At 43.7% G+C, this 21,599-nt stretch overlaps 1 protein-coding gene across 5 annotated transcripts; it reads right to left on the minus strand.

The window, feature by feature from the left end:
- Nucleotides 1-107: 107 nt before the first annotated feature.
- kpyk (Pyruvate kinase muscle isozyme) lies at nucleotides 108-21,121 on the minus strand. Of its 5 annotated transcripts, none has more exons than XM_014126625.3 (11): nucleotides 21,038-21,121; nucleotides 14,080-14,258; nucleotides 13,210-13,301; nucleotides 8,802-8,933; nucleotides 8,142-8,328; nucleotides 6,291-6,561; nucleotides 5,918-6,068; nucleotides 5,615-5,767; nucleotides 4,368-4,534; nucleotides 2,811-2,992; nucleotides 108-1,318 (listed from the first exon to the last, which is right to left on the minus strand). In XM_014126625.3, the coding sequence occupies exons 1-11, from the start codon at nucleotides 21,079-21,081 to the stop codon at nucleotides 1,212-1,214; spliced, it is 1,665 nt and encodes a 554-aa protein (XP_013982100.1). In that variant the 5' UTR covers nucleotides 21,082-21,121; the 3' UTR covers nucleotides 108-1,211. The 5 variants fall into 5 exon arrangements, with proteins under 5 accessions (XP_013982100.1, NP_001133961.1, XP_013982102.1 ...); NM_001140489.1 differs by lacking the exon at nucleotides 21,038-21,121 and adding an exon at nucleotides 19,694-19,752; XM_014126627.3 differs by lacking the exon at nucleotides 21,038-21,121 and adding an exon at nucleotides 19,506-19,636.
- Between the last annotated feature and the right edge of the window lie 478 nt (nucleotides 21,122-21,599).

Here is a 21,599-nt window from a genome sequence, read left to right on the forward strand (position 1 = left end):
CAGAAGGGGCAAGCCGGTCTGAGATGGCATGTAAACAAAGGTTCTGTCTGACCTTAAACCCAGCTATCCTCGTAAGACTACCGTAATAACATGACAGGAACAAGACAGGTGCTCATCTCTTTTAATAATTGAAATCCAGTCATGAAGGACAACTCATTACACCAGTTAGCATCGTGTTAGACCTTACACCCTACCATCACAATCAAAGAAGCAGTTGGACATTTAGACACATACACACTAGATCACCGACAGGAGCAAGAGAGCAAGTGCAGGAGGAATTAAGAGGTTTGGGGGGGAGGGGGGGCAGGTCCAACTCATCCCTTTATCCACCCCCCCAGTGCCCTCAAAGAACTGAATTCATACATTCATTTGAGAGAACCATGTAGCAGCTTACATAATGGTTGTTAAGTGACAACTTAGTTATGACCAAAATACAAATAAATGTGAGGGCTTTAAGAATACTTCAACACACAAAACAAAAAGTAACTGTAGTCAAACTAACATGGACACCCAATACATTATAGGATTTCTCTATGTTAGACAAAATATACGTAGTATTGGATGCCCAGAATCTAAATTCACCTTTCACAAAAGTATAACACAGAATGTAACATTGTCTACAGTAGATTGGGAGTGTAAAGAAAGCAAGTATACAAAGCACAGTGTAAATACAGACAGCACTACAAGGAGCTATGTTTGGGAGAAGAGTTTAACTGTGACAGGGTCATAAAGAAAAGCTGTTTGCGTCGGGTCGCCGCCATTTTGTTCGTGTTATAGGAATGGGTGCGTTTTGTTTACAAGTTACAGTACAGCAGGCTCTCTTAAGGTGTGCCCTGCCTCCCTCAAAACAGAAGCGCCCGGGATGCGCAGATCGATAGCTCTGCAACCTAGCCTTTCAGTCTGGTTTGAATGTAAGAGTCATACATGGTTTTGTTTGTGTGAATAAATAAAGCCGTTTCTGGTGGGCGCATACAGATTGGGGTACAGGGGGAGAACAGAACACACCTACATGAGGGGAACCCTGGAGAGGAGTGGATTGTAGTGGGGAGGAGATTTCCTATTGGTCAAGTCACCTCCAAGTGTTTGTTTCAGTGAGTCTAAACTGTTGTGGGATGTACAAGTCAGCCCTGGTGTTGGGACAGGGGGTGGTGAGCAGAGGGACAAGGGGAAGACAGTGGAGGGGTGAGAAGGGGAAAGGGGGTCGTCATAATTCAAGGAACCACGACCACACGCATGGTGTTAGTGTATCCAGAGCCTGGGCGCCAACCGGTCAGGACGATCACCACATCTCCCTCCTTGAAGAACCCTCGCTCCTTTCCTGGAAAACAAAGAGCACAGTTGTCAATACCAGGTCTAGCATCGGCGATACCACAGCAAGAAATTCGAGATTATCCAAAGTCAAAGAATGGCACTTGGACAGAAACTAGGCTACTACACTGATCTGACAAATCTTTGGGCAGATTGAGTTCAATATTACATTTGGAATGTTTAAAAATGTCAATTTTTTCTGAGACAGCCATGTATGCATTAATTAATCAATTATAGAATCAATTTGACAAAAACAATCCAACTACATCAAGGTAATAATTTATTTGAATAGTAAATCAAGATGGAGCCTAGGCCTACTCACTGGATGCTTTGAGTTGAGCTTCTTTTGGCTGATTTCAGTTTGTCTCCTGGGGCTACAGGTGACAGCTTCCATTTGGGACTTTATTGTACTGATCAACATTTGCAAAGTAACAGCAATCTCCTTTAAAAAGTGCAAGCTGTTTCTAAGACCGTCATTCATGAGGCACATGCAGTTAGTTCGGCGAGGGAAAGATGATTAACCCAGTGAATGTTTGGTGACAATCAGCTTTGGAAAAAGGCATATTTTGCATATGATCAAAGTTCTAGGGTAGTGAATTTAAGTTAAGCTGTAAGCTAGCAAGGAAAGTTAGTATCGGTGTGTATCTTTCCCTTTCAAGACAATTCGATACACATCTAGATACACGGGCTCCGATACGTTTAGTTTCAAACTACTTCTGTGAGATTCGAGGAACGAATTGATGCGGTGTGATACGACATATTAACATGTGTTGCATACACACACTCATTTTCCATTGTAAATGACTTTATGCTGCTAATGGAGCTCATGAGCTGGGCTTCTGAGCTGGGTCTGTCAGAGTTTACTCAAATGCATGCAGTGAAAAACAATCTAAAAACCAAGAAATTTAATATAAAACAGAATTTGGAAGAAGAAACTAAAAATATTTTAGGGCCCCCCTTAGTGGTTTATTAACCATTAAACTAGGTGGTTCAAGCCCTGAATGCTGATTGGCTGACAGCCATATACCACGGGTATGACAAGAACTTTTATTTACATTGGAAACCAGTTTATAATAGCAAGGCATCTCAAGGGTTTGTGATAAATGGCCAATATACCACAGCTAAGGGCTGTGTCCAGGCACTCCGCCGTGCGTAAGAACAGCCCTTAGCTGTGGTATATTGACCATATACCACACCTCCTCGGGCCTTATTGCTTCATTATTTTACCAGGTATATTGACAGAAAACAGTGCAATATTTTCTCTTGTACACTAATGACACAGAAGAGTTGCAGGGGAGAGGATTAGTGTGCCCATTTGTAACCTAGACTTTCCTTTTTTTAAGTAGCCCTCATGCTACAAAAGGTTGGAGAGCCATGGTTTAGACTGTTTGGAAGCTAACGGCCTGACCGAGCTTCTCTTCTTCTGGTGAACACTAAATACCATAGATATCCAGTTGATCTTACAGCTCATGAAGAGAGATTTAATGGCTGCAGACTCTCACCCATTTCCATGGCAAAGTTGACCCTGAGGTCGACGTCCTCGGCCCAGACGTCGTGGGCAGGCTTGTTGTAGAAGACGGGGAAGATCCCGCGATACAGGTGGGCCTGGCGGGCGGTCTGGCCGTTACGGGTCACAGCAATGATGGGGGCGCGGGGCCTGTACCTGGAGATCAGGTGGGCTGACCTGCACAGACAACACAGCGGACTCCTTCAGTCAAGGACACACCCGAAGCCTACTGCCATTCCAGATACTGGCAATATGGCTTGAACAAAGCCTACATAAAAATCTAGAAGGGGGTAGATTTGAAACTTATTAAAATGTATTTCTGAAATATTAGGAAACTAATGATTTGATTAGTGGAGGACCTACTATAGTAAAAATAAATATGCATTGATGTCAATGGGAGACATCAAAGCGTATGGCTACACTAAGTCTAAGGATTTGTCTCACTGTGAACATTAAACAAGCCACAGTCAAAATTAACATTTCATCCTGTCGGTTCTGTTGGGGGTTACAAAGCCAGTCACTCTAGATTGGTCAAACAAAGTCATCACAATGAGAGTTAAAAATAGTTAGGAAAATGTCAAGGTTGAGCAGTCAAAAAGGGTCAGCGGCTGTGAGAGTGAACACAACTCAATAACTACTGCAGTGTTTTGTCAATACAGCTGCAGAACCTTCTACCCTGACAAAGTGTATGGCTCTACCAATGCTGGTGTCCCCAATAATGTTGAGGACTCTTGATGAATAAAGTGTCCTACTTGTATTTATTATCTACAGATCTGTCTCTACGGAGTGGCCTGTTAGAACATCCCAGTTCAATTCAACCCATAACACTCCCCCACCCTGCTCACATTACTGTCTCCACCCACCCTGGAACACTCCACCCACAGAGATGTGACGTCTATCTGGGACAATGCAACCGTTTCCCACTAATCTAAAGTAGGGGAATAGGATGTCCCCGTCCTCCTCCCTGCCCGTCCTCCTCCCTGCCCGTCCTCCCTGCCCGTCCTCCTCCCTGCCCGTCCTCCTCCCTGCCCGTCCTCCTCCCTGCCCGTCCTCCTCCCTGCGAGTACAACGAGGTCGCTAGCGCAGCACTTGAATGAGGACTCCACTGCGCCACAGGCCACAGAGGGGTCCCGGGTCAGGTGGGTGGTGCGTCGCAGCTCCTCAAACAGCTGTCTGTGGAAGGTAGCTGCCTCAGCCTCCCGAACAATCTGAGTGCGAGGGTGGACCCGAGGGTTACACTCAGTCACACCACCACGAGGCGCGCCTCGCACCCGAGAGGCATGGCAAATGTTTATCCAGTCCTGGTCCAGTTCATTTACGGAGTTAATTAGATGTAACGACTAAAACATTGGCTGTCGATCAGAGGCACAACCAGATATATAGACCATTCTTATAATGAGTCAACTTTCAGTGGTCTCCTGTTTGTTGTGACCGTAAGGACCTGTAAACGCGTGCCATGCCCTTTCATTCAGTCCCTTCTCTCCCTACTCTGGCTTCTCACAAACCTCCTGAGTCCCCCTCCCAAACAGCCGTGCTACAGCCACCTGCCTACCTTCCAGAGTTAGTGAGCACAATGAACGCAGAGGACAAGATCTTAAAGGAGGCCTCCACGGCGCCGATGGCGATAGCCTCGGCCGGGTCGGTGGAGTGCGGTGCGGCACGCCGCAGGTCCTCGAACACCTGCCGATGGAACATGGCTGCTTCTGCCTCGCGAGCGATCTGGCACAGGCGAGGGCAAGATGTAGCAGACAGACAGAACACCAGACAGATAAGGGAAGAGTGATAGGAGGAGACAAGATGGAGGGTAGGTAGTTAAGGTTGAAAGGAATAGGCGATGGAGAGAGGTAGGCAGAGGGAAAGGAGAGAAATGTAGGTTTAGTCAGGGTGCAGTTTAGTGAGACAAGAACAAAACACACATGTTAAAAACACATCCAATGGGCCACCACCGCTAGTCCATTTAGCTATGGCATCTAACACATCACAGCATTATAAAACACTAAACTGCTTTTATGATTCTATGGTAAGTCTATAGTTAGATTTACATTCCAATACTACATACCACCCAAACTAGTTAGCTGTTTAGAGGTTTTATGAGATGGGCAGATGACTATAGTCAACTGGTGTTATAACATGCACGCTTCCCACAGTCACACATGTCAAGATATAAGAAATTAAACAAAGCTTTCAAAGTCAAATAAAAAAACTAAAGAGAAAACATTCAAAGACCGTAAAAGAGAAGCTGTTAAGAAGAGGCAGAGTTAGTCTGAGCCTAATGTCAGTCTTTGAGTAGGACAGTGCTTTCAGCTCACTCTCAATGCATTCTTAGAGGCGAAAACATGTTTAAGAGTGTGAAGGACATGGTGCTGCAGTGAACTCTTAGGCAGCTGCTCAAGGACTGCTGAGTCACTCCTTCCTGCATCCAGAGAGGAGTACAGCAGCTGAACTAGAGTCAGCTGTTAAAGGCCTGAGTAGAAGAAAATGAGGGCAGCGTCAGCCAGATTCTCCACCCATGTCCAACACTCTGTACTATTAAAACCTAGTGAGCAACCATTCTATGGATCATTACGACTCAATATAATACTGGCTGAATCCAGATTGTGATGTTTGCTTTTGCTGACCCTGACAAAAGACATAAAACATGATAAATGTGTGACTTCATCAGCAACATGACTTCCAGCAGCCCTGACCCTGCTGTTGATAGGTCTATACGCTGTAGGTCAGGTCCAGTGGTAGTCCGGGGCTGATGGCACCCAGACTGAAGGACAGTACTGAGGCTAACTGTAGGGGGCACTGTCTCACCATGTGCTGTGTGCGGACAGCCTCCAGGGGGTAGTCTCCCTTGGCGGTCTCTCCACTCAGCATGATGCAGTCAGCTCCATCCAGCACGGCATTGGCCACGTCACTGCCCTCAGCGCGGGTGGGTCTGGGCTTCTTGATCATGCTCTCTAACATCTGTGGGAAGGACAGTTCAATGTCAGATTACTAACAGTGTAATAACACGCACAACCTTTCACATCAAACTGTAGCATCCCTGTGGAAATAGAAATGTCTCCTGTCAAATAAAAATAAAAAAAAATAAAAAGGTGTCACAAGTAAACTGACCTGTGTGGCGCAGGTGATTGGCTTGCCGGCTCTGTTGCAGCGGCCAATCATCATCTTCTGGGCCAGGAACACCTTCTCCGTGGGGATCTCAATTCCCAGGTCTCCACGGGCAACCATGATGCCATCACTGGCTTCCATGATTTCGTCAAACCTGTACAGGGGGCGGGAAACCGAATTCAGACGTACTATTCGTATTTAACATTCCTATCGTGTTTACAAACTATGATAAGACATACTGCATGCTATTTATTCTAATGTGAATTGAGTGACGGAACGTAAGGATTTTGGGCACTGGCCAGTCGAGCACAATTTCTACTAGCCAAGGATCAAAAATCGGCTTGTATTTCTGTGCATTTAATGCAATCACACAGACCTGCGCACTCCCTCGTGATTCTCCAGCTTGCTGATGATCTTGATGTTCTTGCCCTTCTCTCCCAGCACCTTCCTGACAGCGTGCACGTCGGCTGCTTTACGGATGAAAGAGGCAAACACCATGTCCACTCCTTGCTCCACGCCGAAGGTCAGGTCAGCGATGTCCTTGTCAGAGACGGCAGGCAGGTCCACAGCAGCACCAGGCAGGTTCACACCCTTCTTACTGCCCAGGGTCCCTCCATTCTCAATCTCACACATCAGGTAGTCCTCACCTGGGGACACAAATTGAAGAGGAGACACCGTTAACATCTCCAGGCTATAAAGAATAGGAAGCTCCATCTGGCCATCCTCTAACCACCCAAAAGTTCAGTAAGTGAGGGGATTCTAGGGCTCATAGATCCTCAAAGGAATATTCTCTAGTCTATTCAGCGCTTCTTAACTTTTGGGGTAGGGGGCAGTATTTTCACATCCAGATGAAAAGCGTGCCCAGAGTAAACTGCCTGCTACTCAGGCCCAAAAGCTAGAATATGCATATAATTAGTAGATTTGGATAGAAAACACTGAAGTTTCTAAAAAACTGTTTAAATGATGTCTGCGAGTATAACAGAACTCACATGGCAGGCAAAAACCTGAGAAAATCCAACCAGGAAGTGGGAAATCTGAGGTTTTTAAAGTGATTGCCTATCCAATATACAGTGTCTATGGGGTCATATTGCACTTCCTATGGCTTCCACTAGATGTGAACAGTCTTTAGAACATTGTTTCAGACTTGTACTGTGAATGGGGAGAGAATAAGAGCTGTTTCAGTCAGGTGTCTGGCAGTCGGACATCATTTTAGTTACGCGCACGGCCATGAGCACGAGCTCAGTTCTCTTTCCTTTATGAAGACAAAGGAATTGTCCAGTTGGAATATTTGAAGATTTACGATAAAAACATCCTAAAGATTGATTCTACACATCGTTTGACATGTTTCTACAAACTGTAATAGAACTTTTTGACTTTGTCTGGACTTTAGTGTACGCCTTCTGCATTTGGAATAGTGAACCTAACGTGCGAACAAAATGGAGGTATTTGGACATAAAGATTAACTTTATCGAACAAAAACATTTATTGTGGAACTGGGATTCCTGGGAGTGCATTCTGATGAAGATCAAAGGTAAGTGAATATTTATAATACCATTTCTGACTTTCGTCGACTCCACAACATGGTGGGTATCTGTATGGCTTGTTTTGGTGTCTGAGCGCTGTACTCAGATTATTGCAAAGTGTGCTTTCGCCATAAAGCTTTTTTGAAATCTGACAGTGGTTGCATTAAGGAGAAGTGTCTTTAATTCTATGCATAACAGTTGTATATTTTATCAACGTTTATGATGAGTATTTCTGTAAACTGATGTGCTCATTCACCGGAAGATTTGGAGGCAAAACATTTCTGAACATTAGATGTAAAATGGTTTTTTGGGATATAAATATGAACTTTATCAAGGAAAACAAGTCCTATGAGACCCATCTGATGAAAATCAAAGGTTAGTGATTAATTTTAGCGGCATTTCTGGTTTTTGTGATGCCTCTCCTTGCTTGGAAAATGGCTGTGTGGTTTTTCTTGTCTAGGTGCTGTCCTTACATAATCTAATGCTATGCTTTCGTTGTAATGCCTTTTTGAAATCGGACACTGGTTGGATTAATGACAAGATTCTTTAAAATGGTGTATAATACGTGCATGTGTGAGAAATTTGAATTATGAGATTTGTTGTTTTGAATTTGGCGCTCTGCTATTTCACTGGCTGTTAGCGAGTGGGATGCTACCGTCCCACATACCCCAGAGAGGTTAAGTGGGAGCCAGACATGAACTCACCGATCTCCTTGACCTGGAGGGACACGAGTCCGTCGTCAATGTAGATCTTGCTGCCCAGCTCCACCACCCTGGTGATGTTCTTGTAGTCCAGCCACAGATTGTCTTCATCACAGTTGTCCTGATAGGCATCATCCAGGGTCAACTTGATCATGTTGCCCTTCTTCAGCTCCACCTCAGATGTGCCACTCTGACACGCACACAGAAAGGACCATGGATGAGTCTCAATAGGAACCACGACTATGGGTGTTCAACCACTCAATAAAGTAAAAGGAGTTTGAAATTGGTCAAGAAATCTTTCTAATCCTTTACCATACCAATCTCAAGCATGAAGTAGTCCAAAATATGCAGGAAATGTAAATCTTGTTGTATATTTGAGGTTGAAGGCAGCTTATGAAATTTGCAATTCCATTAATTTCAGGCTTGATTTTGTCTTAAAAAAAAGGGATCAACACCTACAAAAATGTCTATTAACTATAATGCTAATTTCCCATTGCTGCAGTATAATTTTCCTGCTGTAGCAAACTGGCTCAAATTAAGATCCCACATCTGTACTCAATATTTTGTACAACAAAATGTGTAGTAAACATTGGATAGGGCCTCTAATCAGTTGATGTGTGCTGGGAACATGGTAGTTGATTATTGTTGGTTGGTTCTACTCACTCCCTTGATAAGTCCAGTCCTGATCTCAGGTCCCTTGGTGTCCAGAGCGATGGCCACGGGGCGGTAGTGGATGCTGCCGGCCTCAAAGCTCTCACAGGCCTCACGCACATTCTTAAAGGTCTCACCGTGGTACTGTGGAACAGAGAATAGAATTAAAAAATAAATATAAAAGAAATCATTTTTTGAACAGGCTTTTAACAAACACTAAAGCAACAACGCATCAGCCAGACATTGACATTTTATTTCAGTGACGACGTGAGATGGCCCAGGCATGGGAAAACTCATGGAGGGTGGAAACCTAGTGTAGGTGTAATGAGTCACAACTGAGCATAATCAGCTGACAACATACTGTATCGGGGCATAAACATGAGAAATATGACCGCAATCAAGGATGTGGTCTAGACAACTGTTGGTCAAACATCTAGCTACCCTCTAGTTTCTTTTAAAATAAAAATGATTAAAAACACCTGCCCACAAAGTTTAAGCTCACAAATCAAACAAGGAAAACCACTTAACACCCACCAAACCTGGTGAATTTAAGCTCTTTCTAATGCTGTTAACTGAATGTCTCAACTCCCAATGAGAAAGATGCACCCATGTCAGTAGCGCGAGTCACAGATCAAGTGGCGCTTGCAGTCCTCCACTTAGGAAATCACCTCACAATTCAAATGTTTCAGTTTAGACAGAATATTCATTTGACTTCGCTGGCTAGTGTGCTAGCTAGGAAGTGGATCTATAGTTTCATTAAATTTGCCATGACAAAAAGGCTTGTGGAAAAAGCAACTCCCTCACAACCCTCACCATTGAAGGTATAGTTTGCCAAAAATAACACTTGACTACTATAGAAAGTCCAGATGATAAATAATCCACATCATTAATACCTCTTCTCAGCAAGTTAAAGAGAAAAGCAAGTTTGAGTTCTGCGATTTAATTTAATTCACCAGACACTATGGGGCGGCAGCGTAGCCTAGTGGTTAGAGCGTTGGGCTGGTAACCGAAAGGTTGTATTCCCGAGCTGACCTTCTGCCCCACTGTTCCTAGGCCGTCATTGAAAATAAGACTTTGTTCTTAACTGACTTGCCTAATTAAATAAAAGGTCAAATAAATAAAATATTCACCAAAAAGTTAATCTCCATACCCCAATGTTGGAGGTTAAGACAATTCAATTTACGGCATGTGCAAATGTAAAACCAAATACATTTTGGACAAGTAACCATAATCTTCAGACTGCTCCCAACTTGCCAGATGGGCAAGTACCCATGAGAGCTTAATGTCAACCCCTGATTTATGCCTAGTCCCTATTCAGATTAGGCACCCACAGCACAATATCCTTTAGTTGTAAACACGAGTATGGTTAACATGAAACCTTATTCACAGACAGTAAATGTCCAGGTCATACTCAAGAACACGGTTTACAAAGAGTTAAATATGCTACTACAACCTGCCTGTCCACATGTACATTACAACTACACTAATGGTCTTGAGTGGCAGTGCTAGCATTGCCCTTGGAGACAGCTGCCCCAGATGGCTCATGCTGCTTCTCCCCATCTGGGTAACTTAACCTGAGCTTTACCTAAGCACTTAATTGGTAGGTAATTACACAGGGCTTCATTTCCATTCTCTCCTTCCCAGTTATACTGCACTGCTGTTACTGTATCGCCACAAACAGCCTTGGCATCAAGGGGAGCCAATAGTGCAGTGCCAAATTACACCAAGATAGCTACATTCCAGCATATGCCTTAGAGCAGCTAGTCAGACGAAGCCAGGTCTAGTTTCAGAAAGAAGAAATGTAATTTCATGAAGCTATAATAAATAAAGATGTGGAAGTGCCCTTCCTAACATTTTGATAAGCCTTCATGACACAGCCAGTAGAGAGCCAGGAGACAGACAAGATGACAAGGTGAGTGGCTCAGGCCCCCTGCCTGAGAGTAGCAGGTTAAGACAGAGGCACGGTAAGTGACCTCTACTGAACAGGGAATTGAAGCAGGTGTGATGAGTGACGCAACCGGTTGCTCCAGGCCTGCACCCTGGGTGGTGTGATAAAGCTATAAGAAGTAGGCACAGATTAAGAATTTAGAGATCTTCTGAGGGTAGCTGATAGTCTGTCAGACATGCTGCTTTGCAAACTATGACGATATTGGAGCAAGGAGGCGGTCAAGATGGCAGCTTGAACAGACATTTTAGCGAGCTGCGCACCAATCATGTCCATGCGATACCGAAACAAAAAGCTAGTCGTTCTATTGCTAAACAAAAGAGGAACGTTCTTAGACAACTGCCATAACTATGCTTGCCCTATGGATAATCTCACGCTTTCAAAGTCTGTTGAAGATAACGAGTTCCCCTCTTTAACCGGTTACTCCATGCAAACCTCCACCCTCCAAAAAACCCAACAGGGACTGACAGCTTGGCTACCCTCTCCTTACTCATCAACTCCAGGTCTGACGCCATTGAGAAAATGGTAGGTGCAAACACCATGGTAATCGAAGGCTGGAAAAAGACTGGAGTTTGCGTGTGGTAAAATCAAGGATGTGAAAATGAGTGGCTACAGTTGAAGAGTGTGGAAAAGAATAACAATGTCTACCATAAACGTCACTGATCTGCAGCAATACACAAGATGGATCCTGAGACCACGTCATGCCCGAGGTGGAGAATGAGGACGTGCGACGCTATCCGTATCTGCCAACAAGTTACACCTGCAGAGAAGAACAAAGTCGGTGACACTGTCGGCGCTGAGCGTCGGCAAGAAGCAACAGCAAAACGATTCAAGACCAAGGGGAAATCATCCTCTTCACTGCCAGATTCTACAGGGATGCTGTCTGGAAAGCTGCTAGGAAGAACATGTCTGCATGTCGCCAAGCATCTCAGCCCGGAGGACATAGAAACGAGGAACAAGTTATGGCCAACAATCAAGAAAGCACAAAATGAGTGAAATCCTGCCTACGTCGGAGGACGAGGCTTCATCAACAGTTTGGAAATCCATATTCCTCCCTAGAACCTCACCTGCAGGAACAAATTGATGGTTTCGGCCATGGTACTCTCATTTTCCTTGTAATGACTACCTAACAAGCATTGGGTGACAATTTTCTAGACTACTCAGGTATCGCAATCATTTAAGTTTTTTTCCTTGTATGACCAGATGGCAGCCTATTTTGTTCACAAACACAAGGACTGAAAGTTGGATTTATTTTTTTATGCATACAGATCTGCTCTGACTTACTTTACACTGTTATTGTTCTACGTGGTTATTAATACTTATTTGTAAGTGAGAAAGGTCAGATGTACACACAGTACCATTCAAAAGTTGACACCTACTCAAGGGTTTCTTTATTTTTACTATTTCCTACCAGGTAGAATAATAGTGAAGACATCAAAACTATGAAACACATGCATACACACCTACAATTAAGGAAGCTCCTTTCTAAACATTATCCTGCCAACCACTATATGAAGAAGTTGAAGAAAAACACCATTACAAAAAAGGTACAATTTGAATGAACCACCCAAAACAGTGATGCATCTTTTTTGGCATTGTATCCATGTAAGGAATCTGTGGTAAGATATCAGATTTACAATTGAACACATGAAGATTTTACACTTATGGAGAGATGTACTACATGGATTATTTACCTACAATAGAAATAAGTTGAAACAATGTAATTAATTTAATTATTCTTTTGGCCAAATTTCATATTCAAAATGTAAATTTACATACACAACATTCTTACAAAAAGAATGTGAACTATATTTTAAGAAAATTAAATACTCTAACAAAAAAGCTGTTATAATTCTAAGTGTATGCATGTCTCTTAAGGTCCTTGTGTAATCTGATATTGTACCCCCTAACCCAATTGTCGTGTCTGAGATATATCTATCACACGCACACAGTTCCCCCCCCCCATGTACTTATGTATTGATTTATTGTTTTAAAAACAGTAACTTTGGTGCAAACTTGACCTAAACTTCAACAAAACAGGTTTGTGCTACTCAGCAGGGCTGGGAATTGCCAGGGCATCGCGATATGATCACAATACTTTGGTGCCGATACGATATGCATCACGATTCGATAGTGTGATTTTATTGCAATTCAATGTTTCAAACATATTGCTCACCATATGTCTGCTGCAGAGGGGCAAGTGGGCACAATGAGAAACCCGTTTTGATCAGTCATGGAAATAAGTGCTGAAAAGCTAGGAATTAAAAATACAGATGTTTTGGTGCAGTTTCAGCCAACTAGTGCAAAAATAGAGATAGTTACATGTCAGGATATTATTTTCACGATGTATTGGTTTGACTATCGACTCCCCCCCTCACTACTACTATTCAGATATATACAGTTTAGGTCTGGATCCAGTCTGTGATCATCCTCCACTGCAGCAGTCTAGGTGTCTAGACATGCTTGGGAACCCACCTCGTGAGATCCATGGGAGAAGTTCATGCGAGCGATGTTCATCCCAGACTTGATCATCTCCTTCAGCATGTCCACAGAGCGAGAGACTGGCCCTGTTATGACAGATAAGGGTTAGAGGTCAGGTTTAAACATCAGTATACACACACACCACACTAGTGTGATGTCATACAGTAGGTATTTCACAGCATCATCCTATAGTAGAGGGTCTTTGATGTAAAAATAGTATAGGCCTACAGACATTTGAAAGCTAGCATCCATTGTGTGTGGCGATATACCGTATACCGGGGTATTTGGAAATAGCCACAGGATGGTTTTTTAATACTGTTGAAACTATTTAAATATTTGTAGCTACTTTAAGTAAATACATGCAGTCAATTTGTGATGAAGAATTTCACTTGTTACATAATTTTCTCATTATGAAACTGGTGTTTACAAGCAAACAAGACCGTAACCTTGTGAGTCACTCACTTTTGTGCAGCACGCACCAGGTGATCTAGTTACAGTATGGAATTCACAACTAAATGTTTGTTATCTAGATATCTTCTAACTATTAAGTTAATGTGCTAAATGCTATGCAGTTGGTTTGCTAATTTAGTAGCTAGTTATCCCATCTTCAGCTAGATGGCTGTCTGTCCTCTAAATAGTTTAGGTCAGAGACATTTGGCAATGCATTAGTTAGCATTTCTATGGGATTTTACATATACCCGTTAGCATTGCTAACCTTCAAATTACAGAGGCTCAGTGGAGTTTGAAAATAGCAGCCCTTGTGTTCAGTGCCGGTATTACCAAATATCCCAGATGGCACAAGGTCAGTATGAAGGTAAGACAATCTGGATACCGTCCTAGCCTAGTGTGTGTATAGCCACTGACCAATAGTGCAGATGATGCCAGTGTTGCGGGCGGTGGTGGGCTCAGAGTCAATGTCCAGCAGGCACATGTGCTCCAGGAAGGTGTCGGCCATGGCAGCGCCGAGCTGCTGCGTCTGGACGAAGGCAGAGCCCATGTCTTGAGACTTTGAACCGGGCATGATTGCAAAATTTGAAGAAGTCCTGGAGGAGGAGAGAGGAGGTGATATGAAGGGCATACTACTAAGACAGTAAGGTGCTAATGGTTCACTCAATTCAGTGTCGCCAATCTCGGGCATCATCAGGTTATGATTGTACTGCCACATTAAACACAGAGGACCACACTGGTTCATGAAACCATCAACTTTAGATCCACCAGTCTACAACACTGAATAGCCTCAGGAATTAGCACACAACAGCTTATTGGAGGCACAGTGTGTGGCTTTGAATCAACAGACATCTGTGCAAATAACAGTTTGTTTGGAATAAGGAACCCATTCAAAAGAGGACTACATCTGAAAAAACATGAAGTGTGATTGAAACCCTTCCCTGCTGGTTCTCATGCTGCACCATAGACATGGGCCTAAATACGATTGATCTATAATATAGCCTGGGCTACAGTAACATTCCACAGCATTCTTTCACTGAGAAGCACATTGAGCTGTTTGCACGTTGTGTTCTCCCAAGTCACCCATGGCAACCGCAGCCCTGACTGGCACAGTGCTTCATTACTTCCTCCAACCCGGGACAGGTCACTTTCAACATGGTTCAATACAGAGCTGTTGAAAACAATGGGACATTGAGAAGGACTGCATGAAACCCAATAGGTTACTTCATAGCTCCATAAAGTTATCTTGCTCAAGAGTCAAAACACTTCCCTTTTCGAGTGTCCGTCTTGACAGTATAACCCAACAAGCTCTTTTTACAGGTACTGTAGGTCAGGCCAAATTCTCCATGGCTTTAGGGCAGGCTAAAAAACTACTTGAGAGTGTGGAGTCTGATGCAACTCCACAAGCTGTGACAGGGGCTCTGTTGCCATGGTTATGTTGTAACCCAGGAATGTGGCAATAGAGAACATACCACAGACAGAAGGTATGTATGACAAGGGGGATCCCTGGAGGACTGCCCTGGAGACAAGACAGGGTTACCAAACTAGACTAGTCTAAACACTAACCAGTGTAGAGTTGACTTTCACCCAGTCTAAATTATAGAGTAACACTCACATGAACAGAGAACACGCTCACTGATTGCTTCAAGGTGGAGCTTCTAGGAAATACTAAGCTTTCTAATAGGCTACATCTGTTAGTCTAACTTGTTGTGGTGAACAGATGCCAGTTGCACTAGTCTGGCGGACCTTTAAGACGCTACTTAAAAAAAAACTGATCAGAATCTGCAGAGTGCATGTTATCTTCCTCAGTAGCCCTGCTTACTGCAAAGCACACAACACAATCTTATCACATATTTCCCCTCAGAATTACTAATCTAGCTTGAATTAGCCGAGGCTAAATTTGTTTGCCTAACATTTGCATTAGCCAATGTATTCTCATTCATTTGGCTACAGATTCTCCTCTCTGCCAGTAGGCCATTTCAGCAGGGCTGGGAATTGCCTGGGACCTTAGGATATTATCACAATACTTAAGTGCCGATACAATATGCATCGGGATGTATCACAATTCTATATGTATTGCGAGTGGATACTGTGATTTTCTTGCGATTTGATGTTCCAAACATTTGCTCACCATATGCCTGCTGCAGAGGGACGAGAGAGGCATAAGAAAACAAGTGCTCAGTCATGAAGGGAAAAAAAAGCTCTGAAAACAAATTGCCTCCCTATTTAAAGAGATGGAGAACAGGCTATGAAGGAAAAATACTGGAGTTTCAGTACAGGTACAGCCAACTAGCACAAAAATAATATTGCGATATTATCAAACGCTACATTGTCAAAAATAATATCCTGATATGTAACTGTATCGATCACCCCCACCCCACTACTATTTAGGGCAGGCTACCCTCTAGAACCAGACCTACACTCAGCTCATCTCTTTTAGTGTGTCAATGAATCGTGACAGGGCTCTGCCACACAGCAGCAAAACCAATAGGTAGCAGCTCAGTGACATCACAGAGCCTCAAAGGCAGCAGCCGGGCTGGCCGGCTGGACCCCAGACAGAGAACAATGTAGACTGCTGAACAGAAATCATACAATGTCTCGTCTCAAATGAAGCCTAGATTCTTATCCCTGGACACACTGTTTATAGCAGCCAGCAGAAAGCCTAACAGTGATTTTATTTGTATGGGGGGGGGGGGGGGGAAGACATGTCAAGTGCCAACAAACTCAAGAGGTTGCCGATATCAAGTTCAACATTTGCACATTGAAATCAGTGCCATAGGCTACATAAAATGCATACAGTGTAACTTTCAATTGCTGTTTATATGATCACTTTGGTTTTATTCCCACGATATCAACAGGGACTAGTTTGGAACTATACTACAGCCTCTGATGGAGTCCTGACATGACCCAACTATGCTTCCTCAGGAAACCCTCCCTACCCTGTTACTAACACAGCTAGGTTGATGATGGATCACCAAAAGATGCTCTACAGTCCAAGGCCATGCCAATCTGAGCCACCCTTTATGCCTGTGACAAAGATATAAAGTATGTAAGGGTTGACCTGGGGCCAATGACTCACCAGTAATAGACATGCATCTGGGTCACTTAGGTTTAACTTTAGAGCTGCTCTGCTGCTATCAATCCTCTCCAAACCCTTCCAACAGCACTGCTCACTGGAACCGAATATGCTTCCCCGCTCTCCATGCCCTCCCTTTTACATCCTCCATGCCTATGTACTGCCCCCTCACCCTGCTTTCCCTCACATTCGCACACACTGCGATGTCTCCACTGCGCATTGGCAACATAGCCAGAGGTTGCCTTAAAGATGACACCCTAGGAGCAGCCATGATGACACTGACGTAGCCTATAATCCTACACTGGTGACCTCGAGAAGCCTAGCTCTCCCCCTGCGCTACATTGATTGAGTCAGTCTCGTCATTCAGCCATGTGACGTACCAGTAGACCTTTCTGTTCTTCCTGTGGACGTACAAGAACGTAGCTGCTACAGACCTCCAGAGGATGCCCAGCCTGTGTGACCCCCGGTCCCCACAGAGCGCAGCAGGAACAGCAGCAGAGCTAACCGGACAGGCAGGAACTCCTGGTAGAATGACTCGCCTGCCTACGCACGGCTCAGGAATAAATCCTCTTCTCTTCAGTGAGGATAATGTGCTGCAGCACACACAGTCCAGGCTGCTGCATCCATGGAGCAGGTTGCGTGCCCTGATACTGCAGATATACATGACAGTGTGCTGTGGTAAACGATGTTGGCAGCACTAGGTCATATCACCCCTAGGGCTCTAAAATGGTGGATGTGTATTCTAATAATGAACACAGGGTAAGCCTGTGTAGAAAACAAAATGCTAGCCTGGGATTAGTGCATTGCATCATGCTGCAATGGGGTGGCAGTAGTCATACATTACTGGTCAGGTGACACCGTTGCATTCTGTGCTGCATTGCATTACACAGCAGAAAGTATCCAAGTTCTGTTGCACTGCAGCCTAGCGTTACGCAGCACCTGTAGGCACTATGCTAGTCTCACATTGCCAGACATAGCCAAGATCAGGAGGCAAGGCTACCACTATGCATGACAGACTGCATGGAAGTGACACCAGCTGCTGCAGGACAATGCAGAAAAACCGATGCAGTCACTGTAGGCCTTCACCCCAAAACACTGCATCAGGTTAAGGACAGTTCACAGAGGAGCCATGGCTATATTTCTTCTTACTCAACTCTCAATAGCAGTTGAGTAGGAGACCGGGAGTATGCTACGCAAAATAGTGAGTCATAGGTGGGGTTTTCAACCTGGGGATTCTGAGTACTTATTCACATCATTGAGAACAAACTTCAGAGGAAGAGGTGCCTAGTCATTCTCCCCGTGCACCGTTAGGGGCTATTGCATGATATATAACACTCTGGAAAGTTACAGCAGGAAATGACTAAAAGGTGACACCATAGTGGGAGTATTTTAGACATTTACTGTGGGGCCTGCAGCCTACATGCTCCCACCCCAGCACTCTGGGTATGCAGACTGCCAGATAGGGCACTGAAGTATAGTTATAACCTAGGCCTCTCACACCCCTACGAGATGCACTATGTTGGGACATACCATAGTATAGCCCAGCCCCTCCTGTCCCCACTGATAACACAAGATTCCTAACCTACTGAGAAGTGCTACTATGCCCAAGCACACCAAAATAGAAGCCGGCTCCCTCAAGTGACCTGGCTGATACTGTGTAAAGTATAGGGCCAGGGTGGCTTGTATTGCCTCCTACACAGGGCTCTGGGCCAGAAGAATCTGTTACATAACAATGGCTGAGCATCTCAGGAATAGTCCTAACCAGACTTAGGAGGACCACTAAACCTTAATGCGAAGCCTAAATTAGTTCTGAGACTGACTAATCATACATTTCTGATATGAAATTTGCTAATTGTTCAAGTTAGTCTAGGCAGGCGCCATCAAAAAAATAAATAAATGGAAGGCCTTACATGACCATTTGATTTGGGAGCTGGGAGAAATGGAAGAACTGACCAAGGTCAGGGTTTGATGGAGGCTAGCTGATATAAAGAACTATAGTATTGATGTATGACTAGTCAATAAACAGGCACTGCAGTGGAGGGATTCTAGGTTGCACTGATTCTCCCCTCCCAGTGCCAACAAAGCCAATCCATTGTGACATATTTAGGGCCACATAGAAAGTAGTTTCTCTGTCTGCGTTCTCCGTATCGCGGATTTTATAGGGCCCTATACTTTGAAATGTCAGTGAGGCCACACTACTGCAGTAAAGGTGCTTGTTGTAGACTTAATTCCAACAAAAGGACACCAGACCACTGAAAGTCAGTGAGAATAACAGTTTTGTTCAGGAGGCCGGGTGGACCGCACATATGATTAATTAACCGGTTGTTTTAATAATAAGTTGGTAGCATGAGAATGGTCGCAGTCATCTTTTGGCAGAACCATGCATCCACTAACGCGCCACAGAGCACGTTTCCATCTCTGCGTCACAGTTTCACGAATTTAAGATATTGCGAAGAGAAACTGGCCAATGGAATTCCAAGTTCACCGGGCAACCACACCCACCACGCGAGACAAGACAAACGCGCTCGTATTTTACTATTCTCCCCGCTTTAAAATACATGTTTTAGACTGATACCGTGTTAGTTCATGACAAATAACACCACTCAGAAAAATAGTCATTAAGTAGTAAGTTTACCTGTATGAATAGTTAACTTGAGAAAGCTGCATCACACCGAGTTAGTCACTGACAAACGACACCATTCTTTGTATGACTACAACAGCACATGGTTTGCGGTTTAAGAAGGTTCAAAGTGACCACTACTATTACCTCTTACTATCTACACAGTTTTCTTTCGGAGTACATCCACTGCTTGGACTATGTCACTAAAGAAACCAGCTGGCACCATAGAATATGTGACCGTCAAATGAATAAAAGGGCCATTTGGTGACAGAAGTCCTGCAAAACAAGCGTACATCATGTCATTAGCTAGCTATAGATGTTGTGACGAGACTCACCTTACTCGGATGAACAACTGCTAGACTGACGTATTTCTCTTACACCCAGCTGCTCAAGGTGATCTCCCAAACTCAACCGGAACTCTTTTGTTGTCCGATCCATCACGTATCCTTCCGCGATAAAGAAGTAGGTCGCTATTAAAATTATATAATGAATTCAATCAAAATATATGGTTTCGATAATTCATACGTAATTTAGAATGTATTTATGTATGATTTCTGATGTATTCTTTAAAGAAGAAAAAACACCCGGTAAACTAGGGCTTGGAACTATAAACCATGGGGATGTTTACATAAAGGAACATAATGAAAGTGCGGTGATGCGATACCGCTGATGTCCAATCAGGAACCTGAGAAGCATCTCTGAAGCATGGGGCCGACATGTGACTCAGGGATGCGGTATAATTTCTTGAACATCGGAATGGGTACCATAGGGTCTTATATTCAGTTACCTGCATTTCAGTGACACTATGCTCAATCTCACTGTATAGTCAATTATTATGCCCATCATGGTTGTTGGAGATGTGAAAATCCCAGGAAAGACACCAAAAGATGCACGTACATCCTCGAATCCGCAGTGCCTCATGGGATGCACCATGACTGAAAGGTTATATTATTGTGTAAGTAACAAATATGTCAGAAAATGATTGTGTCTCACTCTCAAACAAATCAGTACTTCTCCCCTTTCCAGTCTCCACTCCTCTCACCCACACACATAGTATCTGATGATAATGACGACGATATTTTACATAATTGTAGTTACCACCACTACTTATCATGCAAGGCAGTTCCACAACATGTCACTTTAACAGTTTGCATTTTCATTCAAAGAATTCAGAGGGGTCTGTCAGCAGCACCAGTATAACCACAGATAAAAGAATCAGCCAGTATCTTTGGTATAACAGTTCAGGATGAGATCATTTATAATCAACAGCTCCCTCTGGTGTTCATTATGAAGAAGAGCTTAGCTGAGGCTTAGCTTGCTGTTGCTAAACTACAGTTGAATATTCCTTCCCCCAGCACAAACCTTTGATAGTTTCCCTCTAACCTTTTCTCTTACTTTTATATCATGCTATATATTTTTGGTAAAGTAGTTATATAAACAAAAACCCTTTCACTCAATCTGAATTGTTGAATTCCTACTCAACTCAAGCTCTCATCACAGATGGGAGTGAGACTACATGTCCTGCCTAACCCTCATCAAGCCAAGTTAGAGGCAAATTCCTACCTGTTGTCACTGTTGAAGTGTTCTAACTGTAGGGATTGTCTACATGTCATCATGTACACCATTCAGTCCTGGAATGTAACCCCTCCCTCTCTGTCCCCTCCTACAGTAGTCCTCACCTGATCTCAACGGTAACGTTGCTGCAGCTGCTGCCACTGCCCATGTTGGCTTCTCCCTGAACCCGGCCAGACTCTGGCTGTGTCCTGCACTCTGCTCTGCTCCCTCAGACCAATGGACACCTGCCCAGGTGAGGGACATTCCCTCCAACCCAATCACCTGGCCACACTGGCAAAGCCCCCACCTGTCACAGGGCATTATCGTCTCACACACCACAGCCATGAGGTACAGTAAGATAACCCTCACCCTGGTGAAATCCTCAGTCAAATCCTATAGATGTATAGATATTAGATAAGAGCTGTGATGATATATTCATATTTTGATTTGTCAGATTATATGTTGTCTGACTATGATGATAGTTTATTTTCATATAATGTAAAATCTTCAAGTTTTTATAATTTTTCATTGAAATGATTATATTTTTTTAAATTCCTAGAACAGCAGTATTCACTGCAGAACGATCTATTCTATGTCTATGGCAAGTCTCCCCTGGATGCATGGAGCTAGAGCCATCCTCTGAGAAGGTGTGTACACTTGTCCTGTATAATTATGTCTATTGAAAGG

The sequence above is a fragment of the Salmo salar genome, chromosome 11 (genome assembly GCF_965601325.2).
Source record: "Salmo salar chromosome 11, fSalSal1, whole genome shotgun sequence".
NCBI lineage: Eukaryota > Metazoa > Chordata > Actinopteri > Salmoniformes > Salmonidae > Salmo > Salmo salar.